This window comes from Aspergillus affinis (genome assembly GCF_023601865.1).
Source record: "Aspergillus affinis strain CMG 70 chromosome Unknown NODE_49_length_218823_cov_86_643632, whole genome shotgun sequence".
Lineage (NCBI taxonomy): Eukaryota > Fungi > Ascomycota > Eurotiomycetes > Eurotiales > Aspergillaceae > Aspergillus > Aspergillus affinis.
In genome coordinates, this window is record NW_026515830.1 from 3,756 (window position 1) to 30,235 (window position 26,480).

Sequence of the window (26,480 nt, forward strand, 5' to 3'; positions counted from 1 at the left end):
TACTGTTCTTTCCCCTGATATCTGCCTCGTTCGCTCGTGGGTAGAGCCGCCAGGAATTTTTTGTTGGGAAGGCAATCACTCCTTTTCTTGTAAGTTACCTCCATTACCGAACAACACATTACTTTCTGTCTGCGCACTCGACCCACTTCCGAAGGAGAAAAAAAAATAAAACAAGAATAAAACATAAAAAAAAAGAAATAAGGACGGTTGTCAAATGGTCTTGTCCGTTCCCTTAGTCTTGTTTTCTCTTTCTGTTTGGAGATCATAATTCCAATTCGATTCTCTGCTGGAGCAACCCCCCCTCCCCCCGTGCCCGCAATCTTCGGACGAGAGAGACTGGTCTCTCCTCGAGTTTTACTGCCATTTGAAGTGTCAATTCGGACAATTCGGGGTTCACCGGTTGATGTCGCTAGTCGACGTCGGTATTCTGCTCACTTGGACACCTAACCTACTGCGACCTTCCGCCTTTGTCTGTCGAATTTGACATAGACTTTTTTTTGGCTGTGCTATTCTTCTTTTATTTCTTAACCTTCTTGGAATAAGCAACTTACGCTCTCTCTTTTTGGACACCAACAGGTCTCCCCTAATACCTTGCGATCGGAACCAAGTTCGTTAGAGTCTCCTTCGGTCCGCTCAATCACATTTCTCAGTCGGTGAAAATGTCTTACTACGAGCCCCAGGGCTGGCAAGCGCCTGCTGCGCGCCAGGTGTCGTGGGAACAGCCTGCTCCCCCGTCACGATCCGGTATGGTCACAACATAATCTTTCGGATTACTGGTCAATTGGTGCAGTTGAGCTGATGTTATCTCTGTAGGATCCAGCTCCGTCTCTCAGCGCGACGATATCCCGGCCTTTTCCTCCCAGTTCGACGGTATGGATATCTTGACTGCCCCAATTCACGTTCATTCGTCTATGGATCTCGCCGATTTCTTCATTCGCCGGACTTTGAAAATTCATAATCATAATTTCTGTGATGCGGAGAATTGAAGCGGCCTGCGTTCTCGACGATTGATCTAGCCCGGTGCCGTCCATGGGCTGGTACTGAACAACCGCTGACGTTCTACTACAGAGGTCGACCGCGCAATTGATAACTTGGTCAAGAGTGGAAAACTGTGGACCACTCCGCGAAGGGACTCGATGCCTATGATGATGGGTCGCCCCTACCCCGACTACGGTATGAACTTTCCGGGTCTCTTTCGTTAACCGGGTCAAACTCTAACAAGGTCCTCTTTAGCCGATCCTCGCGCCATGGGAAGTGCAAACCAACGTCACCATTCGATTAGCGACTTCGATGGATCTCGTATGCACCCGAACCCGAACGTGCAGGGCTTCTATGCCTCCCAGCGTTTTCAGGGCCGCCCAAATGAAGTAGAGCAGATGATGCAAGCAAAGCGTCGGATGGCAGCGCAGCGTGAGAGGGAGCTCCGCAACTATCACCAGGAGCAACAGTACAACCGAAGTACGTGGTAGCATTTGTCTCCGGATATCTTTTTTTCTTTTCTGTTTTTGCAATCTTTTTTGCCAAGATTCCCCGTGATCTTTTTTGCCCACCTGTATCTGTTGCATTGTATAATACATTGGGACATCGTTCCAGTTTTTTTTTTTTTTCTCTCATTTTTTCCTTTCCCTTTGTTGTCTGTTCTTTTGTTGAACATGGGTTTTAATATTCTTCATTCTGAAAGGCCTCCTTGCCGAGATGTCTGGAAACAAATCCGACCGTTCGCTCAGCCCTGCCGCCATGAGTGAGGAAAGCCGTCGCGATCTCTTGGCCCGTCAACACAGGGCTCTATACGGAAACGAAAGCCCGGCGTTTTTCCCTCCCGGCACCCTGGATGATCACTCGCGACCAGAGAGCCAGGCCGGGGGCACTCCCACTGCGACTGGCGTCCGCGGCCCATCTCCCCGCGGCGTTGATCCTTTCGGTCTCGCCCAAACCCCGGTCCAAGCTAGCAGCGACGGGGCTGTCCAGGCTGCTGCCAACGCCTCGACCCTGCAGTCTCCGACCCGCGCCAACAGTGCCTCCTCCCCTAGCTCCGGCATCAACCCCGTATTCGGCGCCGACCAGCCGGTGACCTCCACCTCTTCTCCCGGCGGAGCTGACTCTCCGTCCTCCCGGTCTGCCCCGTCCAAGTCCGCTGCCGGATTCATTGGCTCTGTGGGACCTATTGGCTCTCGTCCCATCCAGCAAGCCGGTCCCGTGCAGATGCCCAACCCGGCTCTGAACAAGCGCTCCACCACCCCTTTGCCCTCTCCCTTGGGATTTGGCTTCACCACCGGTGAAGGAGTGGCCCCTGGAGTAGGCAACGAGCGCTCGGCTTCGACAACTTCAAACCCTGCCAGCACCGCTTCCTCGCTGAACCCCGGCGTCAAGGACTCCACCGGTGGAGTTGGCCTTGGGTGGGGCAACGGAAGTGGTGTCTGGGGCTCCAAGAATGGACTGGGTGTGCAGGCTTCCGTCTGGGGTTAACAAAACAACACTTATAACCTTTGATTGCTTCGATTAACATTCAACGCGCGTTCGCTTCTACACTGTGGCGTTTCAGAAAAGGTTTTCCCTTTTTTTTTTTTTTTTTTTCTTTCAAATATTGGGAAAGAGCATGGTACATATATGGGAAAGTGGTGCAAGAATATGCTCTGTTTAGCGCTCCGTCATATGTGGACAGTTAATTGGTACATGGTTGGTTTACTGGCTGGGGAACTTGGTTGGCCTGTTGGTTTCTGGAGTCGGTATTCCCCTCTTTCATTTGAATTTGGTTTTTTTTTTTTTTTGGCTCACCTGCGTTTTGCATCTTGTGCCTGTGGTGTTTTTATCTTATTTTCGGTGTTGGGTTACTCCATCTCCGTGACTTTGTTCCTTCACGCTTGTTGTGTCTACAAACTTTTTTGGGGCTTTGCACTGCCTGTCATCTTTTGTTGATTTGGGGGAAGGGGTTGTATTTACATGCTTGTCGGTGTATGTCTCGGGCTCTTGTTTTCGCCTTATCCAGGGAGAGTTTCAGGTGTTTTTCTGTTTGTTCGGGTCAGGTTGTGATTTTGGCTGAGGCATGCGGTTTCTGGTTCAGCTACGGTTCGGGGCACCAAAAGGTTGACATGTTGGTTTTTTTTTTTCATCTTTCTTTGTTTTTCTTTTCATCCGGGGACATTTGGCAACGGAACACCAGGAGCAGAAGGTAAACATAAAAGAGTTCTTGGAGTCTGATTTGCACTGAATTTCCGGCACATCAGGTTTGGATATGGATTTGGATATGGATTGGTCTTGAATCTTCTTGTCTATGATCATTTCTTCGCTTCTGTTATTTACATATGCTTTTTTCTTTTTCTCTTTTCTTTTTTTCCCTAAATTTATTGGCTTCCTTTTGTCCTATACTGCTTGTGTATAGTCTATCATGGTATTACGGCTATCTTGCCTGGTTTATGACTGACTGTCTTTTGTAATTTGAAGTAATCTGGTGGCAATGTATCGCACTGATTTATCCCGTCCAGGTTTACAATCAGGATTGGTAAATACAAGATTAAACTGGTAGATTATAACATGGGTTTCAAGAGATAAACAACTCAGTATATATATATGGAAAACTAGTATTAAGCATCATTATCAAAACATCAAGAACTTTTTCAAGAATCATGCACGTAAAAAAAGATCATCATCTCTACCGTCCACATGTCATCCGTGTATGTATATATATGATTAAATCAACCTCCACGTAATCAATCATTAGTAGGTGTGAAAAACAGCAAATATTATAAAATGAAACGGAACTTGAAAAGATCAGGCAAAATGGCTCCAAATAAAAGAAGATTTCCCTAACGCCATAACGCTAAACGACACTGGTATTGGTTCGTCGAGGGTCGTTATCTACCGCAGCAGCGGCATCGTCATGAGCGGTGGGATTAGGATTATGGGAAGAGGCGACGGTGGTGGAGTCGATCTTCTTCTTCGCAGTCGCGAAGCCGGAGACGCCGCGTTCCTGGTTCCGGCCGAGCCAGGGCTTCCGCGCCTCGCCTAGCACCCGCCGGCCCAGGAAGTAGATGAGCTGGCCGATGATGATGAGCACGAAGGCGATGGGGTACAGGTAGTGGATGCTGTAGTGGAAGACCTTGACGCCGATGATGACACCCCAGAAGTTCATGGTCAACATGGAGATGTTGAAGAACGCGGCCGACGACAGACGGAACAGGAGCGGCGCCAGGCAGTAGAAAAAAGAGAGACACAGCGTATATCCGGTCAGGTACCCGCCGACCTTGCCGTTCCAGACGGCGATTTTGAAAGAGTGCCGGTCGAAGATACCGGCCTGGGTACCGTTGATGATCATGGCCCAGAAAGCCATCTGGCCCAGGACTTCGTACATGGGTTGCACGCTGACGAAGTATTCCTCACCGGTGTTGGCGAGACCGTAGAAGGTAGCACCCAACAGGGCAAAGAGGTCGCCTTTGATCTGGTTGCCGCGCGAGATGTCCCCGCCGTTGGTGCCGGTGAGGTGATCGGACCCAATCAGAACGCCCATGCCACCGATACAGATCAGGATACCGAGGACCTGCGTGATGTGATACCGGACGCGCAGGAAGAGGAAGGAAATGACAACGACGACAGCGATGGCCCAGAAGTTGATCAGCTGGGCGCTCAGCATGGTTGTATAACGGTAAGCCAGCACGATGAAGTAGTTGCCCTCCACGTCACAAAAGGCCAATATAATATCTGGTTCCCGTACCACCGGTCAGCGATTACGTTCATATAAGCAGAAACAATAGCCACCGAACGATCAGGGAGCACTCACATTTCCAGCCGTTGCGCAACACCATTTTGCCCCAACCCTTGAAGCCGTACCGGTACATCGTATACGGCGTGAAGATCAGGTTCAGCAACACATAGTTGAAGAAAGTCTGGAAAGCCGGGATGGACGTTCCCTCATCCGAGAGAAGGGTGCTGAAGGTACTGGTGGCCGTGTTCGTGATCGCGAGCACCTGACTGCCGACAAGATTCGAGTTAGCGACTGCCCGCGGGGCTGCAACACACCACCCCATTTCCACGAGGCCACTTACCCAAGAACCAGGATGATGTAGAACTCCTTAGTCCTGAGAAAGGCAAAGTGACCCTTTTTCTGTTGATCGAGTTGATCGGCGGGCACCTCGGAGCCGGAGTCCGCATCTTGGTTGTTCGCATCAACGGTCACGGTATACTGCTTGGCGGACTCGGACGACGGTCCGTGGTCGTTGGGGTTGACAGCCGTTTGCACGGCGACCTGATCTTTGGTATCTGACATGACGGCGAAGCTGGGATTCTCGAGAAGATCTTCGAGGGAGTCGAGTACGACGACAGCTGAAAGCGGGGAAGCGATCTGCGGTGTGTAGCTAGAACTCTATATCTCTATAGATCGAGGAAACGGCAAATGGGAGTTTTATGACCTGAACGAGCGCAAAACTCCCTGAAGTCGCTCGCCTGAGGTCTGAGAAGGAATCAACTCTGAGGAGAGAGAGAAAGCGATGCGATAAAGAAAGTCGAACCAGAAAAAAAAAAGCAAGAAACCAGTCCAAGGCGGGCGGAGGGCGAGACCTTTCCTGTTTGAGCTTTTTTTTCGCCTCGTGGGGCCATCGTGCCAATCACATGACCCGATAGGTTTTACATAATCCCATCGGCATCGGAAGTGCCCGCCAGAGCTGTCCCCGGAAAGCCAACCAGAGTCGGGAATGCCTCACCCTCGGGCCCACCTCCCGATCCAGCGATAACGATAACAGCCCAGGTGTCAAGAGTCTAGACACCTTACGGCGTACTCCGTACACTCTACACTCTACAGCTGGTGCTGGTAGCGGGAACAAGGATGGGGGTCTCACCTGACACGCTTCTAGTTTATCTGGAGAGCCCTGCACGTACAGTATGTATCTTGTACAGCCCACGATTCCTCAATGCTCACGGCTACTTGCTCCGCAGAGAATCAAGCTGTCTTGGCAGCGCGTCGGTTTATATATCAAATAAATTGAGCTTCAGAGTACACAGTAGTGAGCGTTCTCTACTCCGTACTCCGTGCAACAGGGCAGATATCCACCGGACTGTCGACGACGACGGCATCACCTGACCTGCGCCCTCGCTGCCCCAGGCTCCCAAGTCTCGATGCCGATGATATCATCGCCTGCAATCTGATCTTTCTGGAACAACGCTGAACGACCGATCTCTGGCCGACGCTGCATTCGCCGTTCATGCCCCAGGATGGCGCATGACAAGCGTTGGGTTTTACCGCCCGTTTGAAATCGGAAATAAATTCTACTCTTGTTGTGTATACGGAGTAGTACACCGATAGATTTGCTGATATATACCGGTTGGAAATTGAATGAGTGCGACTTGCGCTGGTAACTGTGACGTGTTGACCTCAGCCCAGAAGTAGTCACAGATTCGGCATGACTGAATGGATGCCCAACGTCCGTGCCAGAGAGTTCAAACAATGGGGAGGAAACAAGGGACCAAGCTTCAGGGAGTCCATCCGCCGTTCCATGGATTTTCGCGGGGGGACAGGATTAGGTTGGGGAACTCTAAGCGTTTTAAAGCTGACCGATGCCTGGCTATTCTTAGATCTGCAGGATTCCTTCTCGGAGGGCGGATTCAGGCAAGGACGCTGGTGACTACTCCGGTGTACGTAGTTCGTCCCAGGTCTCTCTCTCTCCCTGGCTTCCAGCCCCGGGTGTACTCGGTAAGGTCGAAGCTTCCATTCCATGCGCCGGAACTTCTCAGAATAATGATAATAATAATAACAACAACAATAAGCACCCTTTCCCTACCGGTGCACGTCATTCCACGGTCGGAGCCGATTTCTTCGACCATAAGAATGCCGGCTCTTCTTTGATAATTACAATTACAATTACAGTAATAACCATGAGCATGAGAATGATATTTCGAATTAAGCAGCACTGAGTTTGACCCCGCGCCAAACTAGTCCCAAGTGTTGTGAGACCTGGTAATTGATATTGATTTGGCGCCCAAGACTTAGTTTACTGTTCCTTTCCCTTTTCTCTTCGGCCGGTCGCGTGTGCCTCGAACTGCCTTTGCATTGCGCGCAGAACATTCGAAGAACAAACGAACCCCCAGCAAAATAGAAGAAAAACAGAAAGAAGAAAAGAAGAAAAAAAAAGGGAAAAAAATCCCCTTAGCGCCGACCGCTGCCGAGGCCATCAGGTGGCCCGACCCCCAAAAGTCAGGATCATCTATCGTTCATTATTATTCATTATTCATAAGTTATCGTCCGCAAACTCTCCCTCCCATTCCATCATCGCTGGCTTTCTCTGCTTCCTCTTCCTCCCTCTCCTCTTATCAACCCGCCATTCCCGCCTCATCCTACAACGCCTCCTCGCCCCCTCCCTCCGCCCTGTCGGATTCTCTCCCTCCCTCCGTCCCGGACAAGGCCGTGGCCACCCTTGATCTTTCCCGACGTCTTGGGGCTCTCCGCGCGCCGGTTCACTCGTTCCTGAGTTGTCCCGGAGTGACGAGACGCCACCTCTCCTGACTGCCGGATCATGGCGTTGGAGGTGCCACCACCTAGCGACCGCAAGCGGGTGAAAGTCTACGAACTGAAGGATAACGACTGGTTCGATCGCGGTACTGGTTTCTGTACGGGCCAGATCCTCGATGTAAGTCTCGCCGCGCAAGCTGTCTTTCGTCGCCCTCCCTCGGCGCGACTCTGCTCGGGCGCAAACCTCAACGGTCCCGCGGATGCGCTTATTTGTCTTCGATTTGGTGTCGCTAACGCCCCAATTCCCTCTCCCAGGATGAACCGCGAATTTTCGTCGAATCTGAAGATGAACCCGATCGGGTGCTGCTGGAGACGAAAATCTCCAAGGATGATGGATACCAGAAACAACAAGGTGCCGCCGCCCGCCCCGGTCGCATCGCATTTTCAGGAGCAGGAATTGGCTAACGCATGTGCGACTCGCTAGAAACTTTGATCGTCTGGACCGAGCCCAATGGAACGGATATGGCATTGAGCTTTCAGGAAGCGGAGGGATGCGCGGTTATCTGGTGAGCTCAAATCTCTGCGATCGCACTCGGTCCCTTTTTCCTTTGTGCATTTCTGCTCGAGAGTCATCAACCGTTTCATACTGACGCGATGCGAAGGAATTTCGTCAGTACTGTGCAGCAACACCTGCTGAACCTGGCGACGGCAGGTGAGGATTCTCCCCCGTTATCCCCTGCTCTCGCGTTTCGGTACTGATCGAGCTGTCTTTGCTTCTCTCCAGATGATGCGTTGTCGGACGACCTCGAAAGCTTCCAGTCAATTATGCTCCCTCCGCCCGAACTTCGGAACCTGCCCGAAATTGACCATATCATGCGAGCCGCGAGTATAACCCAGGCCGGTCGAGACGCCTTGTCGAAATTTGTCATTCGAGACGAGTACATACCGAAACTTATCCCGTTAGTCACCATGGCAGAGGATCTTGAAAGCCTGGTCGATCTACACCGACTCTGCAACATCATGAAATCCCTAATCTTGCTCAACGATAATACCATCATCGAGACCGTCGTCACAGATCCGATCATCCTCGGAGTTGTCGGAGCTTTGGAATGTGCGTGGCCTGGTGCATATCTTCTGAGAAAATGGGAGTACTGACGGATTCTAGATGATCCTGAATTTCCTACACATAAAGCGAACCATCGTCAATACCTCGCGGACCAGTCGCGCTACAAAGAAGTTGTTCCCATCAAGGATGCCCTTATCCGACGCAAGATCCGCTACACATGGCGCCTACAATACCTGAAGGACGTTGTTTTGGCTAGAATCTTGGATGATCCCACATTCTCGGTGCTGAACTCATTGATTTTCTACAACCAGGTTGAGATTGTAAACCATATTCAATCGAATGCCGCCTTTCTCAAGGACCTGTTCCTGGTCTTCGACCCGAGGAACGCGGATGCGAAACGCAAGGAGGATGCAGTGCAGTTCCTCCACCAGTGTGCTGCGATTGCGAAGAATCTGCAGGCCCCGGCGCGCGCCAATCTCTTTGCGAATTTCATCAGCCACGGACTGTTCGCCGTGATCGCCTTCGCCATCAAACACCCAAACCCCGCCCTGCGCACGACCGGTATCGATATCCTAGTCGCCCTACTGGATCACGACCCGATCATGATGCGGAGCTATATGCTCAAGGCCGTAAACGAAAAGAAGACGCCGCTTACCGACACGCTTATCGATTTGCTCCACACCGAGTCCGATCTAGGTGTGAAGAATCAGCTAGCAGATGCGGTTAAAGTCTTGCTGGATCCCCAAATCCCGTTGCCGGACACGATGGGTCGGGCTGGACCCGAACACTATTCGAAATTGCGTCCAAACATTCTCTCCGATGCCTTCGTCCAGAACCACTTCGACGAATCCGCCAGAAGGCTGTTCCAGCCGCTAAAGCGGTTGGAAAACCGGGCCAGCCGTAAGTGCCTCGTGCCCAGCATGCTATGGTCTCCAACTAACCTGTCTTGAAAGTGAACGACCTGACCTTCCAAGAGGTTGCTCTCCATTCGCATCTCGTGGACATTCTTACCTTTTTCGTTCGCCAGCATCTATATAGGAGCCGGAATGTCATCCACAACGAGGCCCTTGCCCCCCGGATCGCCCAGCTCCTCAAAGTGCCTCAAAAACACCTCAAACTTAGTGAGTATCACCGTTGCGTGCTTGGTAAACCTGGCGACTTGTCACTAACCCTGGTTTTAGCTGCCCTGAAATTCTTCCGCACCCTGATTAGCCTCCAAGACACCTTCTACCAAGCTCTAATGACACATAATAACACTTTTGGGTTGATTCTTGATATTGTCTATGAAACGATGCCGCGCGACAACCTTCTCAATTCAGCTTGCCTTGAACTTTTTGAGTTCATCAAACGGGAAAACATCAAATCGATCGTTCTGCATATCGTGGAAAAGTACGGCGAGAAGCTTAAAACCATTACTTACGTCGACACATTCCGTGACCTGGTCATCCGTTATGAACAGATGCAGGGCTACGGGACAGCGGTCGACTCCACTCTCTTCTCGCAAGATGACGGGACCTCCGCTCGGAGAATGCAAGCCAACGGCCAGCGTTGGCAAGGAGTTAAGGAGATGGATGCGGCCGAAGAGGAATATTTCAACACATCCGATGACGAGGAAGAGGTGAATAGCCCAGTTATGCATAATGCACCCGCTCCGTATACTGATACTGGTCTTCAGTGGCAACAGCAAGGTACTGCAACAATTCAAACGACGGCTATTCAAGCGCAAAACGGCGGCGTTTCCCCGGTTGTTAAGCCATTGGTCGACTACCCGGACGATGACGAGGATGACGATGCCATGGATACGAAATCGGAGTCGGGCCCTGAACCACAGCAGTTGCAACATGAAGATCCTCCCCAGCAGGGATCTGGTGCAAACTCTGACGAGGAGGCTCCGTCTACCCCAGTTTCCCTGACGATACAAACACCCCCAGAGCGACTATCGGAGAAGCGCCGACGCGAGGAAGAGGACGACGACGAGCTTGTCAAACTCACATCTGGACCCAAACGAAGAAGTTCTACTAGCAGCGGGCCCGGAAGTGCCGGGCTCTTGCGGAAGAAGAGGAGTACTTCTATCGGATCAATGTCATCCACTGACAAAGCAAATGCTCAGGGTGCCCTAGGAAGTCTGGCTGGCGGCACGGCGCCCAAAAAGATCGCCATCAATCTTGGCTCCTCAACGAACAAATCGTCGCAACCGGCTGCTGATCTTTCGACTTCGACGACAAACGAGAGCAGCGAAAAGGAGAATCGCAGCGACGACCATGGTAATAATGGTTGATGATTACACCCCTTATACCTTTCCGTTCATGCATTGATTGTACTGGTCGCATAAGTTTCTTTCCCCCCTTCTTTCTTTCTGCGTGCATCGATCTCTTGTCAGAGTACCAGGAGCGCTTCTGTGTTTTTTTCTTTGCTATGACAGCTTCCTAGATACCAGATGAAGTGACTTTCTCTTTTTCTATTTCTGTCTTTCGAATTTACAGTATTTCCCTGTACGATTCCCTTCGTGTTCTTCTATACATTCACACATCTGATCGCTGTTTCTGGCCTCTTTTTCTTTTTCTTTTTCTTTTAGAAATCATGTATTGGGAGCCTGGTCTCTAGGGACCGTGTTTTCCTGTTTCTTGTCTTCCCGATGAGTCTTTGAATTGGGGGTCACTGGTGTATATCTATTTTTTCTCGCCTCTCATTTGCCTTCTGTTGTCTTATCTTTCATTTCATCTCTTTTCTACTGCAAGACCAAGGGAGTGATTACATTGTTCAATGTCTGGCGAAAAAGGGGGTTTAACAGAAACCAGGATGGGATGTTATGGCCTGTGCGATGCATGCCTTCCACATGGTTATTGGCGTGGCTTTGCCTGGATCTTTTGCATCGAGTGGCCTGTTATGCTATTTGCTTTTTCTATTATTCGCCTCGGGGTTTGAGGAGCTTTGGTTGACAGGAACGGAGTCGGGTAGGATGAGACGCAATATGATGAAGCTATATTTGCCTATATTTTCAGGGACCTTGCTTGACCGAACTTGTTTTTTTTCTTTCAATTTCCAGCTGAGCTGCCTAATGCTTGTATGAATTGACCCCGTATGCGTGCTGGTATAGTAAATCCAAGTCTTTGGTAGACTTAGACGGACCTGAGTAGATTGAAGCGTACAACCTGGACTGTTTAATTGACAGTTGGACCCATTGTATAGTTTTAACCACAGTAGAAACACTACTCAATGAAAGACAGGCCGAATGAGGAATATCGTGACTTTCCTTGCCCTAGTGAGAGTTGCTGAGTCTGGACCGAGGAACTTCGTCCGCTCCAACCACGACGCCGGCTTTCAACACTCCAACCTCCTGCAGCAAGTTCTCGTTCCTTAGGAGTGCCAGACACAGAGGCTGTTCTCAAGACAAAACTCGGTTTCGTCGCAAGTTATACTCAACATGTCGACCGATAAACGACCACATATAACCCCCAATAGCTTCTTCCACTCGTTCACCACTCCGTCCGAGCCGTCGGAAACTCCTTTAACCATTTACTTCATTACGGGAAACCCGGGACTGATCGGCTACTACCACACATTTCTCTCCGTTCTATCAGAGAAAATCAAAATATTAACTAAAACAGAAGATCAAAATCGATCATTTCAGATCTACGGACACAGCCTTGCCGGATTTGAGCTCCCCGAACCAGGACAGAAGAAACAAGAGCCCCAGTCCGCAACACACTACTATGGCCTGGAAGAGCAGATTCGTTTTGTCCAAAGAAAGCTGTACAACTTCACCGCCGATAAACCAGATGGTGTCGACCAGCTATCGTCTCAATCCAACACCACGCCCTCTACCGGCACACGCCCCAAGGTCATTCTCATCGGTCATTCCGTAGGCGCCTACATCGCAATGGAGGTCCTGCGACGGCACCGCGAAGGCTCGCAAGGTGATCGTCCCGTCGACTTTGATATCATCGGAGGCGCCTTACTCTTCCCTACTGTTGTGGATATCGCAAAGTCTCCGTCGGGGCAGAAGCTGACCGTGTGTTTCTCCCCTTTTTTCTGCCCCCCTGTGTCCGATATACGCGGTGCGCTAATGAGTCCCTATCCTGGGAGACTAGAGGCTGCTCTCGATCATCCCACAACTTGCCCTGGTCGCTGGCATCCTAGTCCGTATTCTCACTGCTTTGGTGCCCGCCTCTATCATGCGGTCCCTGATCCGGATCTACATGCCGTCGGCACCGGGTACCATGGTCGAAACCACGACCGGGTTTCTCAAGAGCAAGCGAGGCGTGCAGCAAGCATTGTATGTCCCAACTTTTCATGGGCAGTATTGCCAACCCACCACTGAAAGGTACTGGGAAGGGAGAGAGAGCTAATAAAAATACTCCCCCTTAGACACATGGCATCCGACGAGATGGAAACCATCACGGCTGATAAATGGAGTGACGACGTCTGGGGCATCTCGACCAGTCAAGACCCCGTGGCGCGACTATTCTTCTACTTCGGACGCAACGACCACTGGGTCGCGGAGCGCACGAGAGATGAGATCATTGAGCTTCGAGGGCAAAAGCCCCGGGGACCGAAGATGAGTGTGTGTGAGGAGGGAGTGCCGCATGCGTTTTGTCTGAGTGAGTGTTCCTTTGATTTTGTTGTCTCTCTTTTCTTTAACCTGGAGGATTTGTACCAATTCTGATGATATCCCCGCAGGACATAGCGATTCCATGGCGAGCAAGGTGGCAGATATGATTTTGGAGATGGCTAGAGCTTGAAGTTTGGGGAGATTGGATATTGGAGTTTGTAGGCTCTGAGATATAGAATGGCCACTTACATAGACTAATACTTGATACTTGACATACCTGCGTGTACTCCGTATACGATAAATGACCTACGTAAAGATAAACGGTCCTTTAGTATAGTGTTCACAATCGTTACTCCTGCTTCAATTCACCATGCTGCCAGAACTATGTAGAGGTCATGGGTATCTTAACGTCATCATATTACGCCTTTAGCAGATGCACATTGGAAAGGGGAAAAAAGCCAAAATCTAGCTCGGTCGACACCATTCAAGGAGCTTCATTCTGGTAAGCAAACCCAGCCCTCCTGAACAGATCTCCCAATACGTCCGGCTGCGGTGGTGCTTGCATGGGTGGCACCGACGCTCCCCCCATCCCCGGATGCTGCTGCTGCTGCCATTCTTCAGGACCCAGGCTGTGCGCCCTGACACTCCAGCCATCATCTTGTGCCCTCTGTTGCCCGAAGAGATCCTTAAGCGATATTTGACGGCCCATGGGAACACTCGACGGCTCATCATCCAGGGGAGCTCCGGCGGTAGTGGCGGCGGCAGTAGCAGCCGCGACATGCAATCCATTCTGGCGTGTGGCTTCCAGACGCTCGCGCGCCAACTTAAGACTGTGACCGGCATGTACGGCGCACTCGCGAATCATCTGTGCATTGATGCTGCGCGTTTCGGCCGTTGAATTCGGCGGAGGCTCGGAATAGATCCAAAGACCGTAGATTCGAAGGTCGGTGCCGTCAGGGCTCTTGCCGGGACCATTGGCGTTCGAGGTGCCGGGCGGATTGGCGCCGGGGACGTGGGTGTTACTCGTGACCTCCGTGTCGGCATTATAGTCAGCCTTTAGGATGACGTATTCCTCCGTAAGCTCGACATTCTCGCCGTCGGTCAGTTGGAGGTTGAAGTTATTCAGGCCGCGCCGATTGAGAACGAAGGCGCTGTATCGTTCCTCGCCGAGACTGCCTTGCGTGAGTTGGCAGACAAACAGGGTCCCCTCGACTCCGTTCTTTTCCCACTGGCGCGTGGTCGGACTGAATATGTAGACGACGGCGTAAGGCGCCAGCGACAGGATCGTTTGCACGGAGGGATTGTGGCGGCGGAGAACGGCGAGATTCAGCTCCTCGTTGGTGCGCAGGGGCGGGGTAGGCATGGATACTTCTTGTTGGAGTTGCTGCGTATCGGACAGGTAGGTTTGGAAGTCTGATTCGTAGTCGGAGGGCTGGATGACGTTGTTGTGATTGTTGTGCCGGTGATGGTTGTTGTTGTTGTTGTTGTTGTTGTTGTTGTTGTTGTTGTTGTTGTTCGGTCGTCGGGGTTTTCGGGACGCCATTGTGGAGGGGAATGAGGGAAGGAGAGACCGGAGGGTGGAATGTCCAGTGAATGTAGAAGGAGCGAAAGAGAAGGGCTTGAGGATCAGGCCGAGAGATGAAGTTGTATGCGGAGGAGGGCGGCCTCTCAGGTGATGCAAGCTCTCCATTCCGGGAAGCGGTCGGAGACCCCGCCTGTCGAAGCTTCGGAATAGCCTCAACCTCCTTCTCTTCTCATCCTCCTCTCTCACCCCTCCTTACCACCCCTCGTTCCTTGTCTAAGTTTCTGGCTCGACCGTTCTCACTTCAGTCGAGTCGGACTTTACGGTGGGGTCATCCTTGCCATCAATTGGTGCCACTTACGTCGGGCCCTCATTAGCTTCCATTCACCTGCTGTCTTTTATACTTCCTGGCCAGTGCTGCGCGTGATGCTTGGTCCGTCGCTTGGCGTCTGAGTGATCGCAGCCTATTTTCTCTCTTTCTCGTGACCACTCTGGTAGTGGTGAATCTCGTCAGTCGCTCCCCTTGCTTTCTTCATCGATGCTGCTTGTTCCGGTGCTCCGGGGGTGAGCTCTGAACTGCCAGCAAGTCGAACCACATTCGAACAAGAACTTATGGACAATAGTATATACAGTCAGTCGTCTCATCTATACACACGTCATCTCAAAATGAGCTCCAACGCCGATCGGCCCGCGTCGCAGGCTCAACACCCGGCAACTCCAGGCGATTTTCCAAGTGATGACGATAATCGCGAACCCTCCCCGGATGCCCCCCTCGACCCGTCGTCGCTCCCCCGAGCCATTAAAGCGAGGAAATCGGAATATACTCGTCAGCGCTCGATTCGTATTAAAGTCGGAACGTGGAATGTGGCCGCCATCCCTGGCACCGAACAGGACATTGGGAATTGGTTCACGGATCGGAAAGGTATAAGTGAAGAGCTGTCCGAAGTACGGGCCTCGGACCCCGAACCAGATTCTGGAAGGGATGGAGATGAGGACACCGAGACGATGGCATCTTCTGAGACCCAGCCGAACGAGATCGGACTTTATGTATTAGGGTTGCAGGAAATTGTCGATGTGTCTTCTCCCGCAGAAGCGTTGCGACCATACGTGGACCCAGCCCCGGCCAATAAATGGAAAGCTGCCGTGGAGAAGGCTCTTCCATCGGGCTATCAGCTAGTGGCAGAGACCCAGCTGGTTGGGCTACTGTTGTTGATATACGCCGCACCCTCGGTTGTTGACAGTGTGTCGTCGGTCAGCTGCACCAATGTAGGTACGGGGCTGCTGGGATATATGGGCAATAAAGGCGGCGTGGCGGCGCGCCTGTTGTTGGGAGAAACAACAAGTTTAGTGTTTGTCAACTGCCATCTAGCGGCCGGGGCCGACAAGGGCAGCCTGGACCGACGAAATTGGGATGCGTCTCAGATCGTTGGACGAACCAAGTTTGATGCAATTGACTCAGAACTTACGCTCCGGGATGAGCCAACGGAAAGCATTGGTAAAGAAGACTATGCGTTCTGGTTCGGCGATCTCAATTATCGACTGGAGGATATACCGGGCGACGACGTGCGACAGGTGCTTGCCAGACATGCAGAAGACGAAAATAGCAAGGGTCAACAGTCCAATACATCCTCGGCGGACCCTTATGAGGATGCTGATCCTCATTCCGACCCTGCGTCTCTCCAAACCACTATCTCTTCTCTTCTGCCTCATGATCAACTTCGCTTGCAACAGGCCAAGGAAAAGGCCTTTCATGAAGGATGGCGTGAGGGCGACATATCATTCTTGCCGACATACAAGTACGATGTCGGTAGTGTGGCCAGGTTTGATTCGAGCGAAAAACAGCGAGGCCCTAGTTGGTGTGACCGCATTCTCTATCGGTCGCAACAGGACAGAGAACGGTACCAGAGATTGGTCGCCGAGACCGCCGATTCTAGAAAACGAGACGATGAGATGAAGGCCCGAGGCCTCGATACAGCCGCCGCTGATGACAACGTTCTGTTTGACTATGACCCCGACGTTGATGGTGCTGATGATGCCGAGGATTATGACCCAACTAAGGATCAGACCAGCGATGGTGCTTCATTCGAGTCACAGACGGATTCCGAGGACCCTCTGCGACTTGAGTATTACGCATCCCACCAAAGAATTCTCTCGTCTGACCACAAGCCCCTGGCTGCTGGGTTCACCTTGACTTTTGAATCAGTCATCCCGCACCTGAAAGCGAAGGTACACCAAGAGGTGGTTCGCGAGTTAGACAGGGCCGAGAATGAATCTAGACCAGGTCTAACAGTCGTTGTGGATAGACACGGGGTCGAATCAGCTGAGGATGGAGATCCCAACGCAGTCAACTTTGGGGACATTCCTTTCGACGTGCCAGTCAGGCGATCTCTGACAGTGGCTAACACCAGTGGCGTCCCTGCAAAATTTACGCTTGAAAAGCCAGAAGGTTCCGACGTGTGGATGGTGCCGTGGCTTGAGTACCAAGTTGAAATGCCGCACCGGGATGATTCCGAGGAAGGGAAGTATGTGGCAGCAGGGCAGGAATGCATTTTACACCCAGGAGAGCTTGCCAACGTTGAACTCACAGCTTATGTTCGTGATATCGAGCTGGCTCGTGCTTTGAACGATGGCAAAACACAACTCGAAGAGATTCTAGTACTCCGGGTGGTCAGTGGCCGTGATCATTTCATCTCGGCCTATGGCAAATGGCTACCTACTTGTTTCGGTCGCAGCTTGGCGGACCTCACTCTAATGCCCGAGGCAGGAGCGCGTACGATGTCGCCTGCTGGGATGTCAGCTGCGGAACGTGGCAAGCAAAACAAGGACGTTCCTCTCTCCGCCCCTCGGGAGCTCTTTCGGCTGACCGAGGCGATATCGGAGTTGACAGAGCGTGCCGTGGCAGAATGGAGCATGACGAGGGATGATTCAGACGAGGATACGCCCCCCTGGCTCAGAGAGCCCCATGGGGCTGGTTGGCCTTTCGCACCGGAGACTTGGACTATGAAAGACAAAGATGAGCGGCTGCCTCTGCTCGCATCCGCCCGCGAGGCGTTAGACACCAGCCAACCGTTCAATGACGTGTTTGCCGCGGAGGTGTCCTCTCTCCATCGCCTGGAAATCTTGAGCGAGACTTTGATAGTGTTCCTGGGTTCTTTGCAAGATGGCATTGTGACAAAGTCGGTCTGGCAAGACTTAGACCAGCAGATTCTGACGCGGGAGAAATCCAAAGCATTCCCGTTGACCTGGGAAGAATCCCAAGCTTGGGTCTTAGAAAGCCTGGCATATTCCCCTGCCCACAGTGTCTCGTTTACCTTCGTCACGTTCATGCTTGCTCGCATTGCCAACGAAGTGGCACCAGCAACGTCAATACCTTCTCGAGACTCGCCTAACAAACCGACCGAAGAAGAATCGAAGCCCAACACCCAAGCTTCCGATAACAACACGCAACCAGTAACCCCAACATCACCATCCGCCGCATCTTTCATCTCAGGCGGTAGTCTCCGCCGGAGAACCCGTACGTTCACCACATCTAGTACTACCGAGACCAAAATCCACCCCCTTGCTCTCCGTCGCCAAACCGTCGAAACCATGCTTTCGGGGATCTTCTCCTCGCTTCTAATCTCCTCTGATATCCCGGTCCCAACAAAAGATAAAGAACGAAGAGCACTAGATGACCGCAAACGAAGCATTGTGGAGCCATTCTTAAAGGCCATGGGGATCGATAACAAGGGACCCTCTGGAGGAGTTCCGGCGTGAAAATATCCATCTGTACATGCGTCTGTTTTCTGTTGACCCTTGGAAAAGGGTTGAAGACCACGCACATCTTGGAATCATTCTTTCTCATAGACTTGGGATTTTCTGTATATTATGTATTGTATTTTGCTCTCGGCGGGGTTTGGTTATATTTAGAATGCGTATATATCCAACTATATAAGACCGGTTCTTTCACTGTTCTCACTGTTCCCAGCCTCTGTTTTCTATCCTCTTCCTAACAAAACCCCCTCTCAAGTGAATATCTCAAACAAAGAAGCGGCTCGAGCGTGTCCCAGCGACTTGGTCCGCCAATGTCTGCTGCTGACGGTTATGGGGAGCCCCTTCTTTGGCGCAACCTGAGAAGTTCCCTTTCCTATTCACTTCATCCGTTAACAACTCTCCATTTCTATTTTCATCCGACGAAAGAAGACCTAGTCACGAGATAAACCTGCCTCTGGACACAAATCCGAACCAAACACCCACGCGACGAATATCCTCCAGACTTGCCCGCCAATCCTCGTCAATGGTCTAAAGTCTAGCCTTTGCACTAAAGAAATGGGTGTACAATTCTGCAGCGCCTGCGGCAACCTTCTCGAAGACTCCCAAAGGTCATTCTAGAATGCGATCAGTGTGGAAAAACCGAGCAGAGTAGGTGATAACTTAGCATAACCTAACATACCCCAATCTCACCCATCGAATCCAAATGACCAGATAAAACACTCCACCAAACAAACACATCGACCTCCGAGAACTTCCCCTCAAAGCTCAGAGACAGACTGAAATCACATACCCAAGACACCTCAGAAAGCGCCATCTGGTCCTACCATGGACATCGAGTGTCCAAAATGCCCGTCCAAGGAGGTGTACTATGCCCAGATGCAACTAAGGAGCGCTGATGAGGGGAGTACGAGTTTTTATACCTGCGTTGGATGCGGACACAGGTGGGTACTCATGACTGGGTTTCTGTCTGATCTTAGGAGCTAACACTCAATTACTTTGCTAGATGGCAAGAGTATAATTAGCTGGGTGGGATAATACTGTTGGATTGGCTGTCGAGTTCAATCTAAGGAGGTGACTCTCGAAGAGAAGCTAAGGGTAAAGTTTGGAGGTCTGCTCGGGTTACGTTACTTTTTTTTTTTTTTTTTGCTGGCGGTGCTAGGTGTTGCATGAAACCGGAGTTCATAATGATGGATGAGAGGATTTGGATAGGTTTTATGGGAGTTTATGGGAAGACATGACGGCCGTAAGTGAGTATGATACAGTGTCACTCTTTACTTTATTTGCAATGGTTCTCTGATTCTAACTGTAATGATATCCATCAATACTAGATACATTTTCAAAAAGTGTGATATGCTGGGATATGGTTCTGGAAGATTATTTCGTCTAATAGGTGATTGAAGGACAGGACAGGACAGGGGAATATATTGAAAAAAAAAAAAAAACCAGTATAGAACCAAAAGTCCAAAAAGATATCGTCGAACCGAGCACATAACGGATAAGATATAAAAACCAATCACTGAAGCGAAAACCCACGAATCTCAAGCTCAAGCTCTAAGCAGATAACAAGACAGGGTCTAACTAATTGTACATGCATACAGAACCTTCATCAGCGGTGGCAGAAGATCAATACCAGCAGATGGACATATCGTCTAAAAACGCTAAAGTTGATCATAATTCACATCATCCTTCCCTCCGTTACAGAGTCTATTGACGTTTCTCCCTCAGGAAGAACCTGATTTGCATTTCGTGAAGCTGCGCCACCAGCATCGCAGCGACGACACCACTCCCTGAACGGACGATCTCTTCATTCTTCGAGCCATTCCAGTAGATCTGATGACGCTCCGGGTCATAGTTCAGAGATCGCAGCATTTCCAGGAACAGATTGAAGCGGATACTTTGAATGGGGACGGGGCTGTCGTCGATATGGTTAGGTGCCAGGGAGGCAATCTCGCGGACCATGAACTTGGTCCTTTCTCCTGAGCTGTTCTCGACGATGATGAGCTCGTCACGGAAGGCGTTCGGGTCAAAGGATGCCGGGCCAGTGGAGGGTACGTGAGCTGGTGGTCTATCGGTATGAGAGGCTTCCGAGGATGGATTGTAGGTGGCAGTGGTGGAATCGCGGGGAACGGTGCTCGGGCTAGGGAGCGCTGAACCAGTGGAAGGTACGTTGACTGGGGGTTCATCGTCCAGGAAATCTTCCGAGAATGAGTCGTAGAGGTTTGGGATATGGAACCCGGGACCGGCAGAGGGTAGGTGAGCTGATGGTATATCGTCCTCAGAGTCTTCTGAGGGAATATCTTTCTCGGTGATCGAACCGCTGGATGGTGATCTGTATCCAGATTGGCGATACTGGGTGAATTGTTCTTGGCTATACGAGGAAGATGGCATTTGATCAATTTGTCCTTGGGATCGTGGTGTAATTGGGTTACGCTTCTGCTCGGCCTCATAGTCGTCTGAGGTATAATCTGGAAGATCATCTTTAGGGGGGTGTCGATGCTGTGATTGCGCTTCTTGGGATGGCTCCTCTTCAGGGTGCTCTTCAGGTCGTACCTCTTCGGGGTGCTCTTCGGGATGCTCTTCAGCAAGATCTCCGCTAGATTGACCTGTTTCACGAGGGGTTTCTTCAACCTGGCTAGCTCCCGGAACCTCCTTCGCAGAAGATTCGGTAGATATATCATCATAATCCTCATCCAAAACAAGGTCCTTACGCATTGCATCTTCTGGAGGAGACTTCGGCTCCGTGGAAACCTCTGATACCTCGTCTCCCCCCCGACTAGGCGTCGCCGTCGATTGGATTTCCGGTTGAGTGTTCTGGATCTCATTCGTGGCGGAAATTCCTGCCGGTTCTTGCTCGGGGGGAGGCGAGGCTGGTGAGGCCCGTAAGGACTCCGAGACGTGACTATCGACTGGAGATCTTGGTGTTTCGTAGTTGGGGGAAAATAGCTGGATCTTGCCCGCTGAGGCTCTGTGAGGTGTTTTCAACGCTGGCGCTGGTAGGTCTACGTCCATCGGCCTGGGATCTTCGGGAGTTGATGATCCCAGGATGGGAGATAGTTGCTCTCTCGGTGGTGCGTCATCAGAAGATGACGAGCTATCGGACCATGGCACCGAACGTGCCTCTGAGAACTCTTCTTCTTCTTCTTCCATTTGTTCGTCTTCTTGTTGCTGAGATTCCCGTTGTTGAGACTCCTGCTGCTGCTGCTGCTGCTGCTGTTGTTGTTGTTGTTGTTGTTGTTGTTGTTGTTGTTGTTGTTGTTGTTGTTGTTGCGCACCCCGATTTCCTCCTCTCTCGCTGGCTTGACCTCTCTGAGAAGTGCCTCCCCTGCGAGGACTTCCTTCCCTGGCAGCTAGATAATATCTCTTTCTCGCTGTGACCATCAGTCGAAACCGACGCTGCATTTCCGCCCCCCAACGGGCATGCAGAGCATGGAAAGCGGCAGGCATCAGCTCGATTTGCCTCGCAATACTCTCATCTACCCGGGCCCGGATACGAGCCAATCTCATATCCACGCTGAGCAGACCCTCGGCATAGAGCCGATCCATCAGACGCGATATCACATCGTCCTTCTGATCCCGGGGGAGCCTGATCCTGGCCCAGGACCAGAATTGGCGGTCCCTGGCCATGACCGCCTTAGGCTTGTTGAGTCGTCGGCGGACCATTCTGGCGTGGATGGCTTAGTCCGTAGGTAGGATGTTGGAATGGATGGCTTGAGGATGTATGACCAAGGCAACTTGACAGGGAGGGATTCCTTATCTAAGAAAAGGGAAGTAAGGAAAGCAAAATGGATGCTTTACCCTGACGGAAAGGAGGCCAAATGTCGTCGATCGCGTGGTAGTCTCGCAGCGGAGAAAAATGAATGAAGAAGGTGGAAGATTCCTCTATTTATCTTTTATCTGACTGAGGTCATTGTGAACTGAAAGGATGCGCGAAAACGGCTGTAGACAATCAACAGCTGCCGGAATGCTATTCTAGGTATAAAGGATGCCATTCACAGACGGGTTGGTTGTAAGCAAACACATTGAACCTTTGACTGAAACCTAGTGTATGTCAAATGTACAATGGTTATTGCATGAAATGGGTTGGAGGGTCTTTGTTGGGTTTGAGATCTTTTGCGTGATGAGACAAAGAGATGACCAATGATAACGGGCAATCCGGTGTTTTCATCACATCCATTATTGGAATCATTCAATGAGAGATGATCATGGTAGAAATCGGTGATTCTACATAGAGAATGCCATTTGCAACAGGAAAGCTGTACCATGTTTAGTGTTCACTTCATGAAATGATATCAAATAAAACCGGTATTCCAGGCAAGAAAAGCGAACAAAAAGCCCAAAAACTAACAAAGAAGAAGAAAGAAATTTCTCCCTTTTAATATTAAGTTCCGAATCTCGGTCCGTTTCCAGTGACAGTGACCGTTGAATCTTCAGGTTGCCCCTGGGTTCATTCACACTAGACCAGATGGTAATAGGTGCATAATTGTGAGAGAACCTCCAAGGCTCTAGCCCATGTTATACTGCTCATTCGCTGGTTGTTGGCATTAGCAGGGCTCGCCAAAAGATCATGACATTTCTAGTATCCCAACCCAGCCATAAAATGAGCCTTCTTCCCCCCATATGGTTGTTTCCGATGACGGAGCTCATGCACTCGTTGCGACACGATCGTAGGTGTAGTATGTGGTATCTAAGTAAACAGAAGCTGAATAATAATAAGGTAAAATGGCTATCAGCTTTCCTTGGCTTGGAAAGCTATTTGTCCCTCCTGGTGAGGACCAAAGAAAGATGAGGTCTGTTGGATGTCGAATCGATGTTGGATGCCAACTTAGGCTCTGATCACCTGGTTAGTAAGACGAACTTCCAAATTCGAGTTGATAAGCCAAAATTAGATGAGAATTATTATACATTCGAGGCTATAGTATGTTAAATAGAAATTCAGAAACGTGCGGTCAAGAAACGCTGGATGCAAAACTTTTCGTCATCCTCAATCATAATGCGTCGTTTTCATCACTTCGTGTACGGACGACCTCCGCATTCGATCTCCGTGTATTGGTAGAAATGGTTATATTCGCGATGAACTTGGAGAAGCAGTACAAGACCCAGAAGGATCTCATTGATCTAAGCCTCCAAATCATTGAGTCCCTCTTCGATTTGTGGGAGCTTCTTTTTACCCAGACCGAGCCTCTTCCTCCATTTGAACGCCTTCTTTAGCGCGGCTCTCTTACGTCGAGCCGGAGGATAATTAACAGGCGATTCCCCGCCTATGAAGACGAACACATCGTACACAGCAGCACCAGCCAGGGCACCGGTAGTGGTTGCGAGCCAGGCACCCCAGAACCACCAACCATCGCGTTCAGTGAATATGCTTCCGCCATAACCAGCCATCAAGGCAACAAGCCTAGGTCCAAAGTCTCGGGCGGGATTGAAGACCCTGGGCTTTAAGTTAGCAAAGGATGAACGCGCAGATGATAGTAGGAGGTCGCACTCACCCCCCAGTATTGTAGCCAAAGGCAATACATAGCACGAGGATCAGTAAGCCGATAATGAAGGAGTGCATACCCGCTCCGGGTGGCGCATTACCGTCATCACCCATAGCAAAGATTGTACAAATCAAAATAGCGGCCGAGATGAACTCATTGAAGAATGCCGTTACGTTGCGGACATAATCTAGCGGCTCAGTATAGAACCCAAGTCCGGTTGCTCCCATGGTGGTCGTGGGCGCTAGGTTGATGATAGAATCACGATAGATGCAATACGCCAGTCCCGCGGCCGTGAGAGAACCAAGAATCTGTGCAATCACATAGTAACTGCAGTGTCGCCCAGGAAAGCCGCGGAAAACCCAAAGTGCGATTGAAATAGCCGGATTCAAGTGCCCACCACTAACACCACCAGCAAGGTAGATACCCACCATGATGCCTAGTCCCCAGGACCAGTACATGGCTAGGCGCTCGCCAGCCTGGTAATTACTGCTAGTAATCGCAAGAGTGCCGCACAAACCAAAAAGCATAGAAACCGTGGTCTGTTCAGGGATTAGCAAAGCGGGCAATCACAAGTTACTCCGAAGAGAGAATGCTTACCCCCAGATATTCAGCCAGTGGCTCACGAAGCCAATGCCGAATCAATGCCCATGTGTTCACAAACTCATGGTCGTCGGGCTGCGGTTGATCCCACTGTCCTACAACTTCGTTTTCAACAGGCCGACTGACTCGATCACTTGAGTCGGGGCTCATGATTCCTTGCTCAACGGGGGTATCGACGTGAGCACCGCCCGGGTAGGTCCCACGGCTGGAAATCTTCTGAGCTGAAGGTGTGGCCGGGGTATTCGGGCTATCTTCATGTCGACTAGGGGTCACTTTCATCTCGGGGACGGCTTCTGATTCTCCCTTGGGTTCTGTCTGGTAGGCTCCCGTGTCTCCTCTAGAGGGATCACGGCGCATGCCCGGTCGAACGACGCGGGGGAGCGGTTTGGCTAAGCCCCAGATAGGAGCCTCGTGGTTCTTCATGTAATCGGGATTCATCTCGCGGTACTCGGGATGGACGTAAATATCGTTCGAGTTGGCTTCTTGCGGGCCCGCCATGTTGTGAAATCTAGAATTGTCCGTCCCTTGAGTCATTTGAGATGGCTGACGGGGAGCCAGCTTGGATTTCAAGTTTCGGGTCAGCTGCTGCGGCATGCTCATAGAATGCACGCTGGATTGTTCGGTCGGTTGCCGCATGAATGTTTCTCGCGGGTTGTTCGACTGATCTTGCGACCGCTCCTTTCGCTGTGACATTTGGCTTGATTGAGGGGTCGGACGTTGTTGCTCTGATTGAGAAGCATTAGGCTGTTCATTGGGGGGTCTTCGTTGAAAATAGCCGGGTTCTTCGTCGATTGGAGGCAAGTCCTCCGCTCCGGGAGGGCGGCTGTCTCCTAGGTCCTGTTCTCCCGACATGGTATTGATTTCGCCAAATCCCCGGAGGAGGCGTGTTTTCTGCTAGAAAGCTGGACTGGTGAATTGGATGGATAGAAAGACGTGCAGGCCTCCTCCGAGGCACAAGACTTTTTATAAGCTCAGATAAGCATGGCCCTCACAGACCCGCCAGTATTCAGCGTGTGGACCACCTACTCTTTCGAGCAGGTAGTCCAAAGGCCACCCTTGGCTATGATTTCCGTGGACTACTTCATTCGGTCAACTGCGGTCCAATCTGGGCCATATGGCCACCAGGTTTTCCATGGTTCACTAACACCAGGCCGAAATGATGTCATGCTGAACGCGAAAGAAATCAGAGAAAAAAATTGTTTCAACTCAGATCGGACCACTCAGTTGCACTAGGGTAGGAGATATGGAGAGCGTGGCAAAAACTTGGTACATTTCTAACATCACCTTTGAGTTGAAGAACCCACCCATGACAGGGGCCGTGTCACTAAGGAGCACCTAACTGATTAGGGTGTATTGCAGGAGACGGGGCAGACACTAATGGGAGGAGGCCCATCGCATTAAGAACAAAAGAGGTCTGGACGTGGCGATCCCTCAGTCTAGAATACTCCACCGTCGAGAGGAGAAGGCGAGTAGAAAAAGGAAGAAGGAAGGAAGAAGGAAGGAAGAACGAAGAACGAAGGGAACGAAAGTGGCGGCCTCAGGCTGCCGTGCGGACTTTTGCAGCCGGATGGACATCCGCCCAATCAGACCCTCGGGATCCGACATTCGGCCGACGTGGATGGCGTTTGCTGTTGGCTGGAACGAGATACCTTTTACCTACGGAGTATATTAGGATTGTATGACTGCGCGGTTACTAGGGGAGGGGGGTGCTTGAACCATGTCCACGCGTCCTACTGGAAACGATGCCGACGGGGAGAGTGAATCCTGAATACATCAACCGATCATCATCCATGGGATACTCTATGCCTACTTATCCAAGGATGGTTTCGAACCTCGGTTCCCGTTCTGGGTGATCCGCAGTGCTGTTCGGACTTTTGACAGCCGCTTTGTATGTTGGCAAAAATCATGACAGCTATGACCTCACCGTTACTATTTAGTACTGTCAGGCACTAGTCTCCGCCTCTCTTTCATGCAGGCGAGTCGAATCAATAAAGGCCATATGTGGCATTGGCTTACGGAGTACACCTGCACCGTATGCATACCAAAGCAGGTCTTCGTGAATGGTGATTCTCCTA

At 50.9% G+C, this 26,480-nt stretch overlaps 8 protein-coding genes across 8 annotated transcripts; 4 read left to right on the top strand and 4 right to left on the bottom strand.

The window, feature by feature from the left end:
* Positions 1 to 659: 659 nt before the first annotated feature.
* KD926_007817 (uncharacterized protein) lies at positions 660 to 2,466 on the top strand (the record flags this gene model as incomplete). The annotated part of the gene is made up of 5 exons (XM_053100705.1): positions 660 to 744; positions 814 to 870; positions 1,069 to 1,173; positions 1,234 to 1,458; positions 1,682 to 2,466. 5 exons carry the CDS (start codon positions 660 to 662, stop codon positions 2,464 to 2,466), a joined length of 1,257 nt encoding a protein of 418 aa, XP_052955582.1.
* A 1,351-nt stretch (positions 2,467 to 3,817) lies between these two features.
* KD926_007818 (DUF914 domain membrane protein) lies at positions 3,818 to 5,260 on the bottom strand (the record flags this gene model as incomplete). The annotated part of the gene is made up of 3 exons (XM_053100706.1): positions 3,818 to 4,695; positions 4,775 to 4,965; positions 5,040 to 5,260. 3 exons carry the CDS (start codon positions 5,258 to 5,260, stop codon positions 3,818 to 3,820), a joined length of 1,290 nt encoding a protein of 429 aa, XP_052955583.1.
* A 2,239-nt stretch (positions 5,261 to 7,499) lies between these two features.
* KD926_007819 (SMEK family protein) lies at positions 7,500 to 10,779 on the top strand (the record flags this gene model as incomplete). Its single annotated transcript, XM_053100707.1, has 8 exons — positions 7,500 to 7,613; positions 7,751 to 7,847; positions 7,920 to 8,001; positions 8,098 to 8,147; positions 8,220 to 8,546; positions 8,601 to 9,401; positions 9,455 to 9,622; positions 9,683 to 10,779. The coding sequence occupies 8 exons, from the start codon at positions 7,500 to 7,502 to the stop codon at positions 10,777 to 10,779; spliced, it is 2,736 nt and encodes a 911-aa protein (XP_052955584.1).
* Positions 10,780 to 11,925: 1,146 nt separating this feature from the next.
* Positions 11,926 to 13,243, top strand: KD926_007820 (bifunctional triacylglycerol lipase/ester hydrolase; the record flags this gene model as incomplete). Its single annotated transcript, XM_053100708.1, has 4 exons — positions 11,926 to 12,513; positions 12,593 to 12,777; positions 12,870 to 13,102; positions 13,182 to 13,243. The coding sequence occupies 4 exons, from the start codon at positions 11,926 to 11,928 to the stop codon at positions 13,241 to 13,243; spliced, it is 1,068 nt and encodes a 355-aa protein (XP_052955585.1).
* A 294-nt stretch (positions 13,244 to 13,537) lies between these two features.
* KD926_007821 (Dcp1 family protein) lies at positions 13,538 to 14,596 on the bottom strand (the record flags this gene model as incomplete). Its single annotated transcript, XM_053100710.1, has 1 exon — positions 13,538 to 14,596. One exon carries the CDS (start codon positions 14,594 to 14,596, stop codon positions 13,538 to 13,540), a length of 1,059 nt encoding a protein of 352 aa, XP_052955586.1.
* A 645-nt stretch (positions 14,597 to 15,241) lies between these two features.
* KD926_007822 (phosphatase family protein) lies at positions 15,242 to 18,331 on the top strand (the record flags this gene model as incomplete). The annotated part of the gene is made up of 1 exon (XM_053100711.1): positions 15,242 to 18,331. The coding sequence occupies one exon, from the start codon at positions 15,242 to 15,244 to the stop codon at positions 18,329 to 18,331; it is 3,090 nt and encodes a 1,029-aa protein (XP_052955587.1).
* Positions 18,332 to 20,032: 1,701 nt separating this feature from the next.
* Positions 20,033 to 21,988, bottom strand: KD926_007823 (uncharacterized protein; the record flags this gene model as incomplete). The annotated part of the gene is made up of 1 exon (XM_053100712.1): positions 20,033 to 21,988. One exon carries the CDS (start codon positions 21,986 to 21,988, stop codon positions 20,033 to 20,035), a length of 1,956 nt encoding a protein of 651 aa, XP_052955588.1.
* A 1,455-nt stretch (positions 21,989 to 23,443) lies between these two features.
* Positions 23,444 to 25,257, bottom strand: KD926_007824 (putative aquaglyceroporin; the record flags this gene model as incomplete). Its single annotated transcript, XM_053100713.1, has 3 exons — positions 23,444 to 23,756; positions 23,815 to 24,344; positions 24,403 to 25,257. 3 exons carry the CDS (start codon positions 25,255 to 25,257, stop codon positions 23,444 to 23,446), a joined length of 1,698 nt encoding a protein of 565 aa, XP_052955589.1.
* Between the last annotated feature and the right edge of the window lie 1,223 nt (positions 25,258 to 26,480).